This window comes from Meriones unguiculatus, chromosome 5 (genome assembly GCF_030254825.1).
Source record: "Meriones unguiculatus strain TT.TT164.6M chromosome 5, Bangor_MerUng_6.1, whole genome shotgun sequence".
NCBI lineage: Eukaryota > Metazoa > Chordata > Mammalia > Rodentia > Muridae > Meriones > Meriones unguiculatus.
The window spans coordinates 104,164,866-104,183,829 of record NC_083353.1 but is presented as its reverse complement, the minus strand read 5'-3'; the positions used below and the strand labels follow the sequence as shown (position 1 = coordinate 104,183,829).

General features: G+C 48.6%; 1 protein-coding gene across 8 annotated transcripts; it reads right to left on the bottom strand.

The window, feature by feature from the left end:
* Positions 1–1,201: 1,201 nt before the first annotated feature.
* On the bottom strand, positions 1,202–18,092 carry Brpf1 (bromodomain and PHD finger containing 1). 8 transcript variants are annotated; one of them, XM_021637617.2, is made up of 14 exons: positions 17,658–18,092; positions 15,197–15,802; positions 10,506–11,465; positions 9,290–9,452; positions 8,786–8,917; positions 8,300–8,446; positions 7,255–7,564; positions 6,616–6,936; positions 6,015–6,299; positions 5,366–5,513; positions 4,238–4,374; positions 4,017–4,135; positions 3,561–3,715; positions 1,202–2,096 (listed from the first exon to the last, which is right to left on the bottom strand). In XM_021637617.2, exons 2-14 carry the CDS (start codon positions 15,790–15,792, stop codon positions 1,913–1,915), a joined length of 3,657 nt encoding a protein of 1,218 aa, XP_021493292.1. In that variant the 5' UTR covers positions 15,793–15,802; positions 17,658–18,092; the 3' UTR covers positions 1,202–1,912. The 8 variants fall into 8 exon arrangements, with proteins under 8 accessions (XP_021493292.1, XP_060239894.1, XP_021493295.1 ...); XM_060383911.1 differs by having other exon boundaries at positions 6,616–6,933; positions 17,658–17,966; XM_021637620.2 differs by having other exon boundaries at positions 6,616–6,933; positions 8,318–8,446; positions 17,658–17,962.
* Positions 18,093–18,964: the final 872 nt, after the last annotated feature.

Genomic DNA, 18,964 nt, shown 5'->3' with positions numbered 1-18,964 from the left:
TGGACATTAGCCTGACACACTAGGACATTTTCCATTTAGTAGAGATTTGGGGGTTGTACCTAAATTATGGACTACAAATTCAAGGACAAGGCCTGCTGCTGATTTATTTTTGTGTCCCATGGCAAGGCACAGCACACCTGCTAGAGCATATTAAGCATCAACATCAAAGAAATGGGGTCTTGCTGCGTGCGGTGGTGCACGCTTATAATCCCAGCGCTTGCAGAGGCAGAGACAAGTGGATCTTTGTGAGCTCTAGGCCAGCCTGGTCTACAAAGCTAGTCCAGGACAGCCAAGGCCACACAGAGAAACCCGGTCTCAGGAAAACAAAACAAAACAAAAAACCACCACTAAAAAAAACAAATGGAGTCTTTTGTCTCAGTTTCATTCTGCAGTTGCCATTCTTGGGCAGCCATCTCTTACTGTGGTTACCTCATCTAAAGGTCACCTTACACGTGTTTGGCACTTAGAAGGTATTCTAACAAGTGGTTGAATTAGAAAAAAGGCCAAGGTTGGATGTCTATCAACAGTCTTGTACAACCCTACTTTGTTCCCAATTAACATCTCAACTGTAGTGTTAGAAGCACTTAAACTATGGTCCCAACAAAGGACTGGAAACATTTGGAAGGACACAGGAACTCAGCAGGGGACTCTATCTGGTTTTAGCATGGTAGCTGAAGAGCCACCTTTCCAGACAAATGGACCCAAGTTTAAATGCTAGCTCTGCATTTCTAGTTGTAGGAACTTTGGCAAGTTAATTTTTCTAAACCCCAGCACCTGAGATAACCAATTAACCCACCCCATAATTCCTGTAAAGATTACATAATGGTGTACCCAAAGGTACTTAGGATGGCCTGTCACTGTGGAGATAGTCAGCCTATTAGCCCACCCATAGTTACTAAGGAATTAGAGACAGTTTATGTATTTTTATGTATTTCAGGCACTCAGGGCAGTGCATGGAAATGTGAGCTCTTAGCTTTCCTATTGAAACTTTTAAAAGATAGGTTCTTGTTACATTATTCTGCCTGGCCTCAGCACCCTAAGTCCAGGTATTACAGAACTGTGCCACAATACCCAGTTCACTAGTATGTCTTATGATTACCATGCATATTAGCCAGCAATCCCTTGGTTACAAAGTACAACTCATCGATGAGGCACAGACCTCTCCCTCTGAATCCCTCTGCCCTAGTAGAAGGCAAGAAGAAAGAATTCTAAATAGACTTTATTTTCTAAGAATCAATATATTTTCTTCCTTTGAAATAAATACAAACCAGTTTGAAAGGTAGGGGAGATTCTATGGGAAAAAGAAAGGAAGTAGAGACAAGCTCCAATCTTTTTTTTCTTTTCCTTTTTTTTTTTCTTCTTTTTCTTCTTTTTAGTACCAAATGACTCTGGCGCGACCCGGAAACGCAATTACAAATGAGAATAATTTAAATTCTCCAATAATTACAGCATTTACAACAGCAGGGAAGGAGGCACCTAGTGCCCCTCTTCCAGGCTAGACAAGACATCAATCCCACTGCTAGGCTGGGAAGATGCTGGCTTACCTTACCACCTGCAAGGGCCTCAGGCCTCTAGGCAGTTATGGATTCCCCTGGCACGAGCAGGTAGGGGTGGTATGGCCTGTTTTATGCAGTATTTAACTGTGGCCCACCACCCTGCCCTACAATGCCATGAGGTCTTAAGCTCTTTTTGACCTGTGGGACCCCTCCTCTCCTTGCACTGATGGCCACGGGCCCTTGGAGTGTTTTGTACAGTCCAGCTGCACTCAGGGCAGGAGGGATCTCCCCTACCCAACTTCCCCTGAGACTGGCCCCATGACCAGGAATTAATCAGTGCAGAGGGCGGCACCACTCCAGGACAGTGAGCAAAGGGAAGGAGAGCGGTCATAGAGCACTACTGGGCTCTGACAGTATCAGTCACTATCGCTGGTCTCACTGCTCTGCTCACCCTGCACCTTGCTGCGGTGCTGCAGAGCCCTGTGGTAGGCAATCTGCACTGACTTGCGGATGTTGGACTTGCGGCCCTCCAGCATCTTCTCTTTGTCTAGATCCTGGTTCACACCCAGAGGGACGAGTTTAGTCCTGGGCAGCCACTGCCTGTCAGACAAGGTAAAGATGAGATGAGGTATGGATTTCAGTGGGAAAAATACTAGCCCTTCTGCACTCCATTCATTTAGAAATACATGACTCTCAGTACCCCTGCTCTCCAGGGACTGTATAGTGTATTTAGAATAGCCCAGTCAAGAGTTATACTGTGGTGGTGGAGGGGGAGGATAACTGATACAGGACAAAATTGAGGTGATAAAATTGATGTTATAAAGGTGTTTCTAAAAGGCATGATTATATAAAGTAGAAGTTATCTAAAGGAGTTCTGCCTCCAGTATGATAGGAAGATAAGTAGTGGACTAACCAGGTTAGAAACTGTAAGAAAGAAAACTTTGTACCATAATGGGAGTAAAGGGTTTCAGAGAAAATGTTTCTGTTAACGTTTGCTCACCAAGATTGACATCCAATTAATCTCCATTCCCAGAACTAAAGGAGGTGGCACTGACTTAAAACCAGCAACCAGGCCCATCCCCATATCAAAGAACATGCTTCTAAGGGGCATCTCAGGGTGGCAGTGCAAGAGACCATCATTAATGGCATCTTGGTCTGCCATTAAGTGGGTCACTTCTCAGGAAAAGCATAATCCTACCAAGTGAGCAAGATGACCCTAGGTAACAACTCTTCAGAAAAGAACAGCCCTGGCGTACTTAAATAATTCTGGCAATTTCTTTGTTCCTATTTGCCCAAGTGGCCAGACTTGCAGTCTCCTGTCTGTTTCAATTTTTTAAAGTGTAACCTGGGGCCATGACCTGAAAGAAATTTAAGGATGACAGTGTATGTGGAATGTAGAAGCCTAAGGCCTACATACACTGGTAATATTTTTTGTTTGAGTCTGTTTGAGTTTGGGTCCCTTTTGTGTATTAGCCAGGACTCGTTAGTTGCATGCTATTACTAAAGACTTTCCTTTATTAATTTCTTAAGTATGAGGGATGACTTCTCACTGGGAAGGCATATTAATTCTACACCGAAACCACAGGGCATTTTATGGGTGCAAAATGCCTCAAACGGGTATCCTGTCCCAGCCACTTCAAGAGACTACAGATTATCATCTGTAGGCGATTAATAAAAACTTTGAAGAGGGCCTGAAAGCCTGAATGTTTATGCTTGCTTTTCCTCATCCTGTTACTAAAGAGGGAAAGGTGGGAAAAATAAAGTCTAGAAGCCATCTGAATGTGGGCAGACAGCCACCCTAAATTTGTCTGTCACTGATGGTCCTTTGGTTTCTAGTTACAGCTGTTTCTCAGCTACTTACTGCCCACTCAGCCCATCAGGCCCAGAACCAATATATCCTTTTGCTTAGAGCTATTCTAAGTGTGCCCCGCCCCTAACACACACACTTAATAACCTGATAATGACCTGATCTGTGTGTCTCTTGGCAGTCTGCCCCCACATCACAGATGGCTGTATTCACATCTGTGGCTTTAAGTCACACCAAATGCACCCGTCTCTCCTTACCAGGTTCGTTTGTTGTCAAAGAAGAGAACGAGGTAGAGATGCTCTCTGGCTTCCTGTGTCATCTGTTCCCCAAGTTTTAGAACCTCCAGTGGTGGTACAGGGATGGGAACCCCATGGTGGAACATACCTTCTCGGGGCATCTTTGGATCAATGATCTGAGGGTATAATACAAGCCCAGTTTTGTTTAGGTCACTTCCTCCCCAAAGCTACAATATCTAAAAATTTGAAGAATATTACTGAAGAATATGCTACTAGAACTGTAGTGTTGACTCTTACTGTATCACTTCCGAACCTATGGGGCAAGAGAAAAGATAGGGAGATGTACTCAACTACATCTGTCTACCAGTCTACATGCTAAGGAGCCCTGCATTCCATAGCTTGGCAGGGAAAGGGCAAGGCCACACAGTTCTAGGGCTGGAAAGCAAGGGGTAAAAATGAGAGAAAACATAGGCCTACCAGAGCTGGGTATGATGGATAGCCTCGGCATTTGGCCCATACAAGGTCCAGAGCATCCAATGGGGAGTCTTCATCCTCTGACAGCCAGCCAGCTCCTCGACCCAGACTCTTTCTTACCACTTCACAGGAATGGGAAAGAGGGGGTGGATTAGCAGCTGTGGGGCTGGCAAGGCCTTGAAACTGGGTCCCCAGCACCCCTGACTTTGGGTGAGGGTACTTACTGCTGTGGCCCACGCCGCGGCCAGTGCCCACGGAGTAGGCCTCATTCTCAGTGCCTGAGGTATCTTCACTACTGTCCTCTGGGAATGTACCCCGAGAGAAGGAGGGCTTGCCCCGGCCTTGTTTTGAGGGTGTTGTACTGTGGAAAGATAATTGGAATGCAATTCAGAGGTGGAAATGGGATACAGCATGGCAGGGGTCCTTGTTACTCCCAAATCTAGACTTTTTAGAAGCTGAGACTGTATGAAGTTTGCAACCCTTAAAGGTTAGGCTAGTAATCAGATTAATGTAGAATTCAGTCACTGAAGAGAAAACATGCCTGTCTATAAGATACCAACCAGAGCTGCCAGATCCTCTATTATTATTTATTGTTTTGAAGTACCTGAAATTGATCCTAGGGCCTCACAAACTAGACAAAAGGCTCCACCAAGAAGCTACATCCCCAGTCCTTGAGACAGGGTCTTGCTACATATGGTGGCCATGGCTGGCCTGGAACTTATTAATTGCCAGGCTTGTAACAATCCTACTTCAACCTCCCAAGTGCTACGATTTTAGGTATGAGCCACCACACTCAGCTGATCCTCTGATTTTTTAAAGAGAACACAGAGACTGAGAATTTTATGTGGATTGAGATTTTTGTTTTTTTACATTTAATCCTATCCTTTTGGGCTTTTGTTAGATATTATTTATTTCATCTGGATGGGTATTTTGCTTGCACGTATGTCTGTGTACCATCATGTGCATCCAGCACCTGTGGAAGCCAGAAAAGGGCAACAGCTCCCCCTGGAACTGGAGCTACAATATGTGGGTGCTGTGAATTGGACCAGAATCCTCTGAAAGAGCAGCCCCTATAGTCAGTTTTTAAAAACATCTGAGTGGACAAAATAAAGTATGTCTGATGGATGAATCCTAGTTACAAGGCACCAGTTTGCACTACTGTAAACCATCAGCTCAACCTACAACAGTGTCTTCAGTTCTGATGGGTGACTGATCCATCCCATTTATTTTGCAGGGGCACTTGGGTATGAACTCTATCCTATCCTTTGGACTGAAATGGCTGCCACCCAGCTTCCAGTGGAAAAACCTGGAAAGGCATCCTGCAGTCTGCTTCCCATCTGCAGGGCTGGTACCTGGTCCTGTCTGAGGCCGCACTGCTGCTGCTGCTACTGCTGGACTCAGAGTCTGAACTGCTTCTGGGAAGGTTGCAGTCATTACGGTACACCAAGAAACTCTTCTTCACTGGCTGGTTCCCACTGCTGAATCCATTGGCTGGTAAGTCTTGGAGGAAAAAGGAGGAGGGAAGGAACCAACTGGTCAGGAAGATGTAGGTCAGAGCCAGCATGGAGGTAAGATGGAATGAGAATTTGGGCTCCCTTTCTGGGCTAAAAAATTCTTCCAGCCTTGGCAAGCAGAAGATAGCTCTAGGCCACCTATCATAGCTGGTCAAAGTCCTGTACTGACCCTCACCTTCCCTTGGCCTAAAGATACAAAAGGCTTAAAGGGCAGGAAGTTCCCCAAGGAAGGAGAGAAGAGAAAAGGTAAAGTGTTGGGGGTTGCGGGGATCCTGGATGGGAGCCTAGATGGGAACCTGGCTGGGTCAATATTATTGGGCCTCAGTTTTTACAAATGAAAGATGAGGGGATGAAATTACAAGATTCCTCAGGGCCCTTCTAGCTGTTTTATAGGGAAACAAGGGAGAGCTCAAAGTATACTGGGAAGAATGGCAGCTCTGCTCACTCTCTTGATGGTGGTGGGGTACTGGGTGATGATGAGGCTCACCCATTGGGGGATCTTCTGTGGACTTATCACTGTCGCTGTCTGAGCTTGAACTGGGCCGGGGGCTCCTACCCCTCTTGCGCTGACGTAGGGAGCCCATGATGGGAAGCTGGGGGGGCCCCACAGGACTGCCTCCGTGGCTGGGGGTCATCTGGCTCTCCCGGTTTTTTGGGGGGCGGCCCGGCCTCTTGGGCGGTCCAGCTGTCTTCGGGTTCTTTTTGGAGAACAGAACTGAGGTTCTCCTGCCCACCTCATGTGCAGGGGTTGAGGACATGTTGGGACCCAAGCCTGGAGCAGAGAAAGAAAGGAGAGTTGGTGAAGGGCCTAAAATGAGAAAGAAGGGTAGATTCCAGGATCACACCCTAGGAATATTGGATCATTACTCTATCTAGAGTTGGGGAAATAATTTGGAGCTTGGGGATTTAGAATGACTCATACCAACAGCTAGAGAGGTTGCTAAGAGGCTACCTGACCAGGGAATGAAGGAGAAAGTGCAGCTGGCTGTGCAGGAAGGAACTCTCCCTAGGGGACAGCAGGGCTGAGTACATGCTGCAGAGCCAAAGTCTGATTTGCTTTGGGGTCCACATTGCTTTGGGGTTCAGACCTTTGCTTGTCTCTTGGCTGCTACTCTCTTCTGCAGCACTGTCAGTCTGTCCATCTTTGTCACAGGCTGCTGGGTGAGGTGTCAGATTGCCCCGACCGGAGGGACCATGACGCTCAGGTCCATCCCGGCCAGTCTCCCGCTGGTGAGCAAGCTTCCGCCGCAATGCTGTCATCTCTTTCTTGATCATTTTTGCACGCCGGGAGCGGCCCACACTCTGCTTGCTGGCATTGACTTCGTCCAGCCGCTCCAACAACAACTTCAGCTGCTCTTCTACTGGCAGGTGTTTCTGATTCTCCAGCAGGACCAGCCGTTCTTCCTCTGCTGCCAGGGAGAGTTGTGGGGGAGAAAGGTCAGGTTCAGGACAGCCCAATGGGCCCCTTGAACCTGGGCAGGCAGCAGGAAGCCCACTCTTTCCACTGGCTTCTCCCAGGAACAGCTGCAAAACAGCACAAGTATATAGAATGGTGGCCCAGCTATCCATTCACAAAGTCTGGCTTTTGGGGGCACATTCCTGGGGCTAGCCTGCTGCTGCTCAGCCCAGCTGCTTTCTGCCTGTACTGCCTGCTCCCAGGAAGGAATTTTTGGAAAACTGTCATCTCTGGCATTGCCCTCTATGCATGCAGATGTCTTATCACCCACCATCTTCACTGTGGTGCGGAGCCTCATCTCCGGCCAGGTTGTGAGGGATATGCATGCCTGTCTCAAAGTCAATGCCCATCTTTTCTGCCTGGCGCCGGGCCTGACGGAGCACAGCACCACCCTGTTCACGAAGTCGCACTGCTGCCCTGTAGAAGATGGTGTCCTTGGCGTTATACTTTAGGCAGTTGCTGACAATGAGGTTGAAGTCCTCCTCAAAATCATCAAAGTTCAAGTAGCGGTAAGCCTCCAAGTTCTGCTTCATGGTGAAAAAGTCCATGGGTTTTTTGATGTGGTCTAGGTAGTCAGGTACCTGGGAGAGCAGGTAAGTGTCTAAGTGGAGATCTGTTCTCATTCCCCCAAACCCTAATAGTCCCTCTGAAATGCATCTAGTAACCCTCCTCCCACCATAGTTAAGAGGCAGGCAGGTAGTACAAGGGAAGTTCTAGTCTGACTTTAGTAGTCACAAGCTGTGTGACCTTGGTAAGTGTTGTAATCTCTTTGAGCCTAATTTTCCTCCCCTGGAAATGGTGATGAAAATGCAGGCAAATCTATTTCCTGGAACCATTGGAAACTTTAATGAGAAAAAGGCCAGGAGAATCCTCTAAAATTATACCACCCTGTATCCTTACTGTTGTTCTTGTTTGTCATAAGGCTTATGGTAAGGAGGCTGCTGCCTCAAATGTCCCATTTTAAATCTTTCAGAGGGAAGAGGTAAACTAGGGCTTCAGAGCTGGCTCTTTAGAGTCTGAGCCTTCTAAAGTTTCTAGTCTAAGGGTGAAACCCTGAAAGCATCTTCCTGACCTGTGATTATTCATCTGGCAGACTGTGGGAAGGAGTGCAGATGGCCTCCCATTCTGAGTTCTTGGGGTGTGATAAGGATAAGACAAGAGTCCAAGTGATACATGTAGCTCTAGTTCATCCTGCCCAAGTGCCACCAAACCCTTTACATCTACGTCCCCCACCTAGTCCCTGGGCCAGACCTGCAGCAAGGGTCCAACTGGAAGAGGAAGAGAAAGAAGTTGGAGTGAGGGGAAGGGATTCTTACTTCGTCCAATTCGGTTACCTCAGACAGAGGGACCGGCTCGCTGAAGATGTTGCCTGTGTCCTTCTCTTGGAGCTGCTCCAAGGTTTTTCGGAGGAGGATGAGGAAAGGGGTCAGCTGCATCTCCATGGCAATCTGCTGGATCTTGATCTGACACAGAAAAAGGCTGGATCAGCCAGGCCCTGGCCAGGCCCTCAGCAGAGGTCAAAGGAGATGGTCCTTACTGGCTTAGGAACATGATTTCTCATTTAGGCCCCATGAAAGAAAGCTGTCTACTTTGGTCCCCCTTCCTTGAACTCCTGGCCTCGGCTGCCTGGATCACAGAGGTTAGGATTCTATGCAGTCTCCTTTCCCACAGGCCTAAAAGCATAGTGCTGGGACGCTTAATGCCAGTATGGGCCTTGGTGCTTCCTGGCCAGGGTTACACGCACTCCCTCCTCCAGAGCTGTGTTCTGCTTTGAGAACCAGGGCTGGCCCAGGAACACTCACCGTCTCTCTTTTGAGTTTCTCTCGTTTTCGGATCAGCTCCACCAGAAGCCGAGCTCGCTCCAGGTCATGGCGGAGCCTCTGCCAGGACTTGAGCTGTTCTTTGAGGGCCCAGTTTTTATCTTCAGAATCTCTCTATAGAGGTAAAAGGGGCATCAGAAGATGGTGAGAGAGCCAGGTGAGAGCCCAGGAGAGGAGCCTAGGCCAAGGACAGGGCAACCAAGGACAAAGCCCAGTAATTTATCAATAGCACCTCATCTAGTGTAACAATCTAGTCTATCCAAGAAAATACTAAGTATGTTTGTTGAATTAATGAACACACAGGAACAATGCCTTTCCACAAAACTGATAGAGATTTCATGCAGAGCCTGTATTGGAGGTGGGGGTCTAATTTAAAGTGGGAAAAAATCCTAAGCTCTTTGATCCTGGAGGTTATTGTTACAAATTTTGGTCCTTGCCCTTTGTTGGTATTAGCTTCCACAGACTACAGGGATTTGGACACGGTACCCCAATTTGATCACAGTTCCTCTGAGACTGAAGGTGTGTCTGCAGGCGCCGGAGTAGTGGGACCCCATTCCGTGACTGTCGTTTTAGAGTCCAGTAGCTGTGTAGCCTCTGCATGAACTGGCTCTTCCTCTGAATGGTCAGCCGGTTGGTGATCTTACTGAGCCTGGGAACCGGGAACAAAGTAAAAACCTGTTAGGTTCTGACTGCCAGTAAGTTCCTGAATGGGCATGAGTAGGGGCTATGACGCTCATCAGAAAGGTCTAGAAAAGCAGGCATGGTAGCTCACACCCGTAATGCCAGCACTTAGGAGGTGGGGACAAAAGTATCCAGAAGCTTACGGTCATATTTGGCTTTATATGGAGTTTAAGCCCAGCCTACTACAAGAGATCCTGTCTCAAAAAGAAGAGAAGGGAAAAAAAAAGGAGGAGTTTGGAACTCTGGACTTAAGGCATAATGAACAGTGCCTTGAATGGCACAACACAGCAGAGAGGAAACCAAGCTCTCAGCACTAAACAGAACAGCATCAGTCTGCCTGTCTGCTTAGTCACTGCAGCCAGAGCACAGTTAGACTCTGATCTCTCAGACTGAGCCTGTGGGGAAGATAAGTGACCCATCACTTGTTGACCTTTTTTCTATGATCAAGTGAAGATAAATTATAAGTACAGCAAAAGACCATGGTGAAGTAAACCAGACAACACAAGAAAGCTAAAAACAACTGACAATCATAGCCTGACTGAATAGCACTCCACAAAGCATAGCATGGAAAGAGCCCTTAAGAACATAGAGGCCATTAGAGAACATGTAGCACTTCTGGTTCATAACGTATGTAATCCACTTTTCCCCCCTGTGCTGGGCACTAACCCTAGGCCCCTTTGCATGCTCAGCACATCTAACCACTGAACTGCACCCAGCTCCTTCACAATTTTCTGAGCCTTCTCCTCTCCACTTTTTATTGATTCTCCTTTTATGGGAAGATTACTTTTCCACAGTGGCTACTTCATCTTAACAAACTGCACCATCAAAAAGAAGGGCAGTTTAAATGTGTTGTCGGCCAGAAAAAAGCTTAGTTTCTGACCCCTAATGCAAAAGTCAGGTGCCTTAAGATCACCTTTTTAAATTTCCTTTTTTTTTTTTTTTTTTTTTTTTTTTTTTATTCAGGCCACACAGTCCTTCTGAGGGCTTCTCAACTCCTCCCTGCCCACTGCTGCCTCTGTACCTGTGTGGTGGGATGCAGGGCACAGACACCACAGGTGCCGCTGCCCGCTTCTCTGCCAAGATCTTCCGGGCTTTCTTCATCTTAATTCGGGACTTGGCTTTGGCCTTCTTGACCTTCTCTGAGCTCCAGCTCTTACCCTCATCTTCTTCTTCATCCTCCTCCTCCTCACCCTCACTGTGGGATAGGGCAGGCAGACGGCGAGCAGAACCTGGGGGTGTGTGGATATCACAGTAGGCTGTCTTGCGGACACTAAAGGAGGTGCCATTGGCACCTGTCTCCCGCACAGGTTCCATCTTCATATAAAGGCCAGCCTGTTGGGCACATGTCACATGGAAGGCTGTGTAGCAGTTGGCCTTGTGGCACTGGATGCAGGCTCCAGAGCCCCGCTGTTTGCAAATGTAGCAGGTGAGCTTCCAGCGGGCTGGTGGGATGTGCTCAATGCTGTCAATAGGTTCTAGGAAGACTGTGTTGGCAAAGCAGACCTCAGGGATCCACAAGGCACACACCACGTGGGCCCAGCGGCCATCATCTGTCTGCTTGAAGGCACCACCCTTATTGGGGCACAGAGCACAGTCCACTGCACGAGAAGGTGACTGCAGGCAACGGCGGCACAGCCACTGGCCTTCAGGAATATAGGGGACACCATAGCACTCTTGGTGCACAGCCAAGTTGCACATGTCACAGAAGAGGATGACATTGCTGTTCTGGCACTCGCCATCATTGCAGATACAGCACACAGCATCTTCATCCACTAGTGCATTGGGGTCGCCTTTATTGTGACTTTCAAAGTACGACTCCTTCTCCAACCGGTCCATTAGGTACTCAAAGATCTCTTGTGGGATAGGACTCACACCCTCTGTCTTCCGCCGCTCATTCATGATATCCAGCCAGATGTAGTCCTCTTCGTCCATGTCATACTCCACCTCCTCATCCAGCTCTTCTGCAGATTTCTCAATGTACCTGCAGTGAACACAGGCAGCTCAGCATTACATGGCTAATATCTTTTCCCTTCAGACAAAGCATTGTGCTTGCTTCCAAGCACTCAGCCTCTACTCATGTTTGCATGTCTCATTCTAGCCTTACCTTAACCGCACATGTACAAATACTAGAATCATTCCTGTCTTGCAGAAAAGGAGACCTAAACATAGGAGAAATTAACTTCCTCAGTGTACTTGAGTGTCTGAGAGCTGGTTGTAAACACAGACCTACTTCTCTAGTACTCATGTTATAGCTATCATATGATGCTGCCTTCCCTGAAGGATAGAGGCTCAGCCAGACCCCAAGGGGGAGATGCTGGAGCAGTAAGGGCCCATTGGGGGAGTTATGGGGGATTGTACTGTCAGAGGAAGGCAATTTCTTAGACATCACTGGCAAATGAATACAGGCCTGCTTTAGCAAAGCTGACAAGTACTCATGATGTTCTCTCAGATGGTTCTAGGGGTCTTTCAAATTGTACATACTGTGTTTGTTCTCTGGATAATCTTGAAAGATAATAGCTATGACTGACTGAGCACTTACTATGGGTCAGGTACTAGGCAAAGTTGCATCGATTCTCATTATAGCTAGCAGATCAGTGTTCTTATCATCTTTATTTGTAGATGAAGAAAGTGAAGCTTTGAGAAAAATTGTTAACAACCTATTACACTTAGGTCATATCACCATGAGTAACAGAGTGGCATCCAGTCTCTGGCCCTAGCCTTTTCCTCACCTACTTCAGTACTCTGAGCCAGCAGGCCTACAGCAGAGGGCTGCTCCAAGTGGCCGTGACACAGAAGGCACCCACCTTACCCTGCCTTATGCTGACTAGACTCTGGCACTGTCAACTACATAGTATAAGACAAGAACAGGACTCTTTGGCTTTGAAGAATCCTGGTTTTAAACTTAGTCTCTGCCATTCTGCCACCTTCAAGACAGTACTGCTCTGCCCGGTACCAAAGATTTACTGATAATACAAGGGCTATATTTAGTAAATAACTTTAACTAAAATTATGAAAGTGAATGTCCAAGGAGCTGGGGATAGTCTCAGTTGGTAGAGTGCTTGCCTAGCATGCACAAAGCCCTGGTTCAATCCCTGGCACTCCATAAAGCCAGGTGTGATGGCACAGCATGTAAGAGGTAGAGGCAGAAGAATCAAGAATTCAAGGCTACTACCCTGTGAGTTGGAGGCCAGTCTAGGATACATGAGACCCTGTATTAGGAAAAAAGGAGAAGGCTAAATCAAGTGACACACAGCATATTCTAGTAGAATGTTAACTACTCTTTCTCTATATGGAAAATGGATCTCTGAGCAGGCCAGGTGCACAGAAGCTCTGAAGCCATACTGCCTAGTCTCTGTATGACAGAATATGACTTTAAACTCTTAATTCCATAGGCCCTGGTTTCCTCATCTATCGAGTTGCAATGCTAACATGAACCTGCTTGACACAGCTCTTGTGAGCATAAAATGAGTTAGTAAAGGTATAACGTGCTTCACATAGAACAAGTATTCAAAAAAATGTCAATTTTATTATTAGCCTTTGTAGAGCCCTAGCCCACCATGCCTTGAATTATAGCTGTTTGTGCCTAAGTCCTTCTCTAGATAAGAGGCAGGGATCACGTTTGATTCACTGTACAGATATAGGTGTTGTTCAAATGAAAGACATTTTGGGGGTGGCAGGGAGGAGAGAGACTAAAATGTGTGTAGGAGGCAGCTTTTGTCCTTTCTCCCTCTTCCCCAAGGTACCACAACTGTGCTCCCAGAATAAGAGTATGATCTGAGCTGGTGTGAACTAGCTGGACGGTTCTAGGGCTTGCACTAGTTCTCATACACATCAGGTCTTGCCTGTTCCTCTGCCACGACACATGAACTGTCATGTAATGGTACATAACATACTCCCACAGGCTTCCAAATTACAGACTGTGGCACAGATAGGTGGGCTATGTGCCATGCACAATTCTTGACACACTGGCTAACACGCCACCCTCTCCCTCCCCCTCAAGAAGTGCATTGGAATTTGAGCAAGAGAAAATTGTATTATTAGAGCAATGACTTTAGACTTTCTCAAGTTTTTGCAAAAGTAAATCATTTCTAAAACATGGGAAATTTGCTAACTATGATAATTTCAACAACATAACTCCTAACTGGCTGCAACCAGTTGAAAACTGCTCCTCTGGAGAAAAGATCTGATCCCGGCAGGAAAATGACTGTGTGGGGGGAGGAAGAGAAGGATCTGAGTACGTTGGGCTGGACTACCTGTGAGAGCAGATCATGCCAAGGAGGAGAGGAAGGCCCATAGAGGGGCCTATGTTTGGGGTGAAGAAAGCAAGATAGTAAATCTAAAGAGAAAAGAGGAAGAGTGGAAAACCGGAAGGAGAAATGGGTTAAACAGACTAGAGGAGAAAAAATAAGGAAGACTTGCTAAAACTTGGACAAAGGAGAGGAAAGTAATATGTATGTGTACACAGACACATACACCGTGTCACTGTGTTCCCAGACAGTCACTGTAATATCGAGTGGACTGTGTTTGGCAAAAGCCACTTTTCACATAAGAGCCTTTACAAAAAGACTAATGAACAATGTGCTCTCCTGGCTCGGCTGCCAGGACTCCAAGGAGGTATTTACAATTATTTTGGTAATGTCCTGTGGCTAAGATCTCTGCATATAGTTTTACTACCCACTGTCCACCCACCCTAAATCTTTTTTTTTTTTTTTCATGTTCAGTGAATTAAGGTGCTGGCTACCATACCTGATGACCTAAATCTAATTCTGGGACCTGCATTATAGAGAACTGAAAGTAGTTCTTCCCAAAAGTAGTTCTCCACCCTGGTCCACAGGTGCTGTGATGCAAGTGCATGTGCAGACACACAAATGAATAAATGTAAAAAAAAAAAAAAATTTTTTTTTTTAAATTAGGAATGTTTGCACTTCAATAGGAGCCACTGTGATTAGCTCTTAGAAGGAATGGAGTACCAAGAAAAAAATGAACAAAAGAGCTACTACAGAGGGACTATGTCAACTATGAAAATGCTGCTTACAAAGCTGTTCGAGAACAAGTGACAGTAACAGAAAATGGTGAAATTACATCAGATTTACCACCTGCCTTTAGGGCCTTAGAAAGCCAATGTCTTCTGCCCTAGGGAAGAACACTGCACCTGCTCTGCAGATGAGGGTTCTAAAACCAGGATGTTGGATGCAGGTAAACAATGCAGCCTTGAGGCTTGGTAGACATGGGTCTCAGACTTAGTTCAGAGATTCCTAGCAAGTGACTGTTGACAGGCCTGGAATGAGAATAATGACTATTTGAGAGAGTTCTGAAAAACAAAGAGGTGGCTATAGCTGGGTGCAATATCATACAATATTCAGGAGGCAGAAGCAGGCAGCTTTCTTGTCAGTTCAAGGTCAACCTGGGCTATACAATGAGTTCTAGGTCAGTCAGGGGAACAGTGTCTCAAAAACAGAAACAAATCAAAACACACACAAGCAAACCCCCAAAACAAATCTTAATTAAATGTAAAGGGGGCGGGGGCAGGGAGAAGAGAGACAGCTATAAAATACAGAACACAGGACCTGGAATGTGCCAATAGGGCCAAGGGAAACTTCACACTGCCTTGGCAGGCTAGTGCTTTCTTTTACCTCTACTGTCTCCTAGTAGCCTGTCATCTCCTTTGGTTTTGACTAGTTTTCTAGAGGTAGGAGATGGTGGTGGTCTTACCGGTAGTAGGAAGTGGGCCTGGGTGGTGCATCAGGGGTATCTTGCTCTAGCTCACGGTACACCACCTCAGGCAGTTTGGGAGCAGCACTGGCGGGAGCGCTGTGGTGATGGTGGTTGGAATCCTTGCGTTTCTCCTTGTTCTTATGCTTGCCTGACTTAGGTGTAGCCGCAGGTGTCTCGGTGTTCTCCTTGTTGCTGCCATTCTCAGGAGCCTCCTCAGGGGCCTCCTCATCCTCTGACACCACATCCAGGTTGTCAAAGATGCTGATTCGGTGGACACGGCCATGAAGGTCAACCTCTACCATGCGCTGGGCCTGAGCATAGCTCATTACCTCTCGGCCTGGTGACTGTGAGACCTCAGAGGGGCTGGGTGACTGCTTGTTGGCTGGTCGTGACTGGCGCCCTTTCTTTTTGTGCTTGCGCAGTGGGGTCTGCTGTGGGGGTGGTGGGCTGTCGTGGTCATAGTGGTACAGGTGGTACTCGATACCACTGTAACTTTTGTAAACCTTGCGGCAGGTCTCCACAGGGCACTCGTATGGTGGCTTAGTTGCCCGCAAGTTGTGGCAGAAGGTCTTCACATCAAAGTCCACCCCCATGCTGTCACATCTAGAATACACAGATCAGTTAGCACAGGCCTTACCCAGCCCCTGCACCATTCAGCCCACATTCTATACTCTTCCTTCTCACAAGGTCACCATGTCCTGGCCAGCCTCTCTTTAGAGCATGTCTACATGTCAACTCCTTTACCAAGGTCCTGGTCCGGGCCTTTAAGACCTGTTGCTTGGTCATTCTGTTTATCAATTCCTGTCTCAATTCCTTTTGCCCAGTCACACATAAGTGACTAGAGTGCTCTACCTCATAACAATGATCATATCAATAACATGACTGAAAACCTCCTGCTGCTCTCCAGCTTCATAGGATTAATATTCAAACCATCTCGGATAACATGCAAGGAATTCTTTTTGTTATCTGGCTCTAGTTTTCCTTTCTAGATCCTTCTCAGTAGTTATAGTTGTCTATACAAAGCAGCCTAAAATTCCCTGGATGTTATAATCTCTCAAGGTACAAGAGTGCCCTATTAGGAATGCTGACTGGTGGGCTTCTACAAATTCCTCAAAACCTAGTTCAATTGACACTTTTATTATGACTTCTTTGACTCTCCCACAGAAAAACTGTTCCCACAGCATTATCACCCCCAGCATGACATTTTCTAGTTCTGACTTCTCCCATTCTACTAGGAGATCTTCAGTAGATACCAGACCTGTCTACTCCTAAATCCCTGGTTCCTACCATGTACTGGACTCTCAAGCGTTGGCAAGTAAAATGAAAAGCCTGTTGAATGAATAGCTAAATGAGAAGACCACCAGATTGGGAGTTGAGGAAGATCCGATTAAGTATAAAAGTTGTCTGTATTTAAGCCTGAGTGGTCAGTGATCGGTGTATTGCTGAGGTCTTCATGGGAAGCCTCACCCTAGAGCTGGGTGGGGAGATATAGGGAGGAACCAGATGAAAATAGTCATTTGCCCAGAGAAAACAGCATAGGCCACACTTGATTTCCTCATTTACAGACTCATGCAACATTAACTCAGAGCCTACCAAGTGCCAGGCCCTGAGGGCACAAAGAGGAACATGAAAATCTAGGCATTATGCTCCAGGGTTCTCAAGGGCTAGCCCTCCCCCACCCCAATGTTCCTGGGTGAGTAGAGACAGCAGATGGCACCAAACCCCAGGGAGCCCAGCTTAGTCTGGTACTGCCCCAATTTCTCTCAAGACTAGCTGAACGAGAGTGCTAGGGACCACCAATGCAAGACCTGCCTGACCTCCCTGACAGACAGTGACTCTCAGCCTCTCCCTTCTCCTAAGAGTGGGCAACTCCAGTCCCTCTGTCGATAGCCTTTGACTTCCAAGGCAGCAAAGCTACACACTCAACTTGACTCACTTCTACTTGCTATCTGCTACTGTACCTTTAAACACGAAACCAATTATAGGCACAAACAAGCTCAACTCTTTCCAAGCTGGGTCCCTGGTGGACTCTTTGCTGCCCTGGTTCCCGAACTGGCACAGTGCCCCAAGAGACCTGGCGTCAGAGGCACGAAGGTGCGATCAGAACTTAGCTCTGAAAGCCCTGGGACCCTGGGGCATGGCGGAAGCATCTACTCCTGGGAACTCCAGGAGCTGAGGGAAGAAGTAGGGGACTAGGAACAGGACCAGGCCCACGGAGCTGGAGCCGGGTCTCCCGAATACTGTGCCACTTCCCTTTTGTCAAAGGGCAACAAGTCAAAATTCCCTCCTGCCTCTCGCTCAGGCAGCCCCAAAAGACTCACTGTTGCCGCGGACGCTCTCCGCAAACGAATGGCCTGTCAATGCTTCCCGCCCGAGGGGCCCGGGAGGCGCCTATCGCGCATCGCCAGGGATGCCCCTTCTCCACTGGCACTGTCGCCCGAACCCGGCCCGTACTCACCGGCCACCTCCAGTCCGGGATCATTGCCGGGGGCGCCCGCCGGGGCTCTGACCCCGCGTGGGGAGGCCGGCGGGGAGAGGCGGGGCGGGAAGGGAAAACCCGAACTCCGGGACGCGGAACTGGCCGCCCCGGCTCCTGCCCCGCACGCTCGGGCCCGGCTCCCCCCGGCTTCCCGCGCTGACCCCTGCCGCTCCCGGTCCCGCCGGCGCCCCAGCGTCGCAATTCCGCAAGCACCCTCGCGTTTTCCGAGCTTTGGGTCTCCTGGCCTGGGAACCCGGTACCGCCGGAACAATGGAGGGGCTCCCGGAGGCGGCACGGGGACAGCGGCGGCGAGACCGTGGCGGCAAAGGCTGTGGCAGCGGCGGCAGCAGCGGCGACGGCGACGGCGACCACCTGGGTAAACGCGGCCCCGTGGCGCCGCACAGATGCACTTTCGCCACGGTTCCTTGCCGGTCTCTGAGGAGTGAGCGTCCAGCCGATGGGCCTGGAAAAGACCTCTGGGCACCGCGCAGGGTTCAGCGAGTGCCCCCATGTCCGAGGGGAGGTTTCTAGAGACCGAAGTCGCAGTTTGGGGATGTGGGGGTCCTCGGGCCGTTTGTGGCGAATCTGCGACCACGGACGGGCAGCGCGAGGCTGGGTGTGAGGAGCCCGCCCTTCTCCCCTCCCCCTCCGCCGCCGCCTCCTTGCTCCCTCCCTCCTGCTGGCGCGGCTGCTGCGGTAGGGACCTGGCCTTGGTCTCTGAGGAAAGCTTCCGGGAGGGACGGGGCGGGAGCGCGGGGTGGGGCGGAGCTGGGGGCAGGGCCCAGAGCCCGACGGACGCCACTGGAGCCGCAGGGGCCCGCAGCTATAGGCTGGGGCGGGGCGATAGGGGAAGATTAGGTCGGCAAGGGAGGAGCTTGTAGTTAGGGGGCGGAGCCACTGGAAAGCGGCGCCCCGATGACGGCGGCCGGAAGAGTGGGCCTGAGGGTCCCAAGAAAGAGAGGGCGGAGCACTGGACGAGTCTGGAAGGTGGAGCTGAGAAAGAACACTACAGTGTTGCAGGGAAAAGGCGGAACTTAGGAAGCAGGGGGCGGGGCTGCCGACGAAGCTCGTCGAGAAGGCGTGTTCCCAATGAGGGAACTGAGTTTGGGGAGGTTCCCCGTGCGGTACAGTAAAGCCTCGGGACTCAGATTGGCAGCGCTGGGCTACATGGTTACGGGTTGCTGATTGGAAGACAGTGTCAAAACACACAGCCCATTGACTATGACTGACACTTCTAGTGTGAACGTGGGAAAGTTACTGAATTCTTCCGGTTCCTTATTTGTAAA

What these genes read in the sequence shown, in the direction of transcription:
- Brpf1 (XM_021637613.2), bottom strand. Translation starts at nt 15,792, where the DNA reads ATGGGGGTGGACTTTGATGTGAAGACCTTCTGCCACAACTTGCGGGCA. An exon ending in AGAAACTCAAAAGAGAGACG is followed by an intron (nt 8,447 to 8,785) that starts GTGAGTGTTCCT and finishes TTTCTGTGTCAG; the next exon opens with ATCAAGATCCAGCAGATTGC. An exon ending in CAGCCAAGAGACAAGCAAAG is followed by an intron (nt 6,300 to 6,615) that starts GTCTGAACCCCA and finishes TCTCTGCTCCAG; the next exon opens with GCTTGGGTCCCAACATGTCC.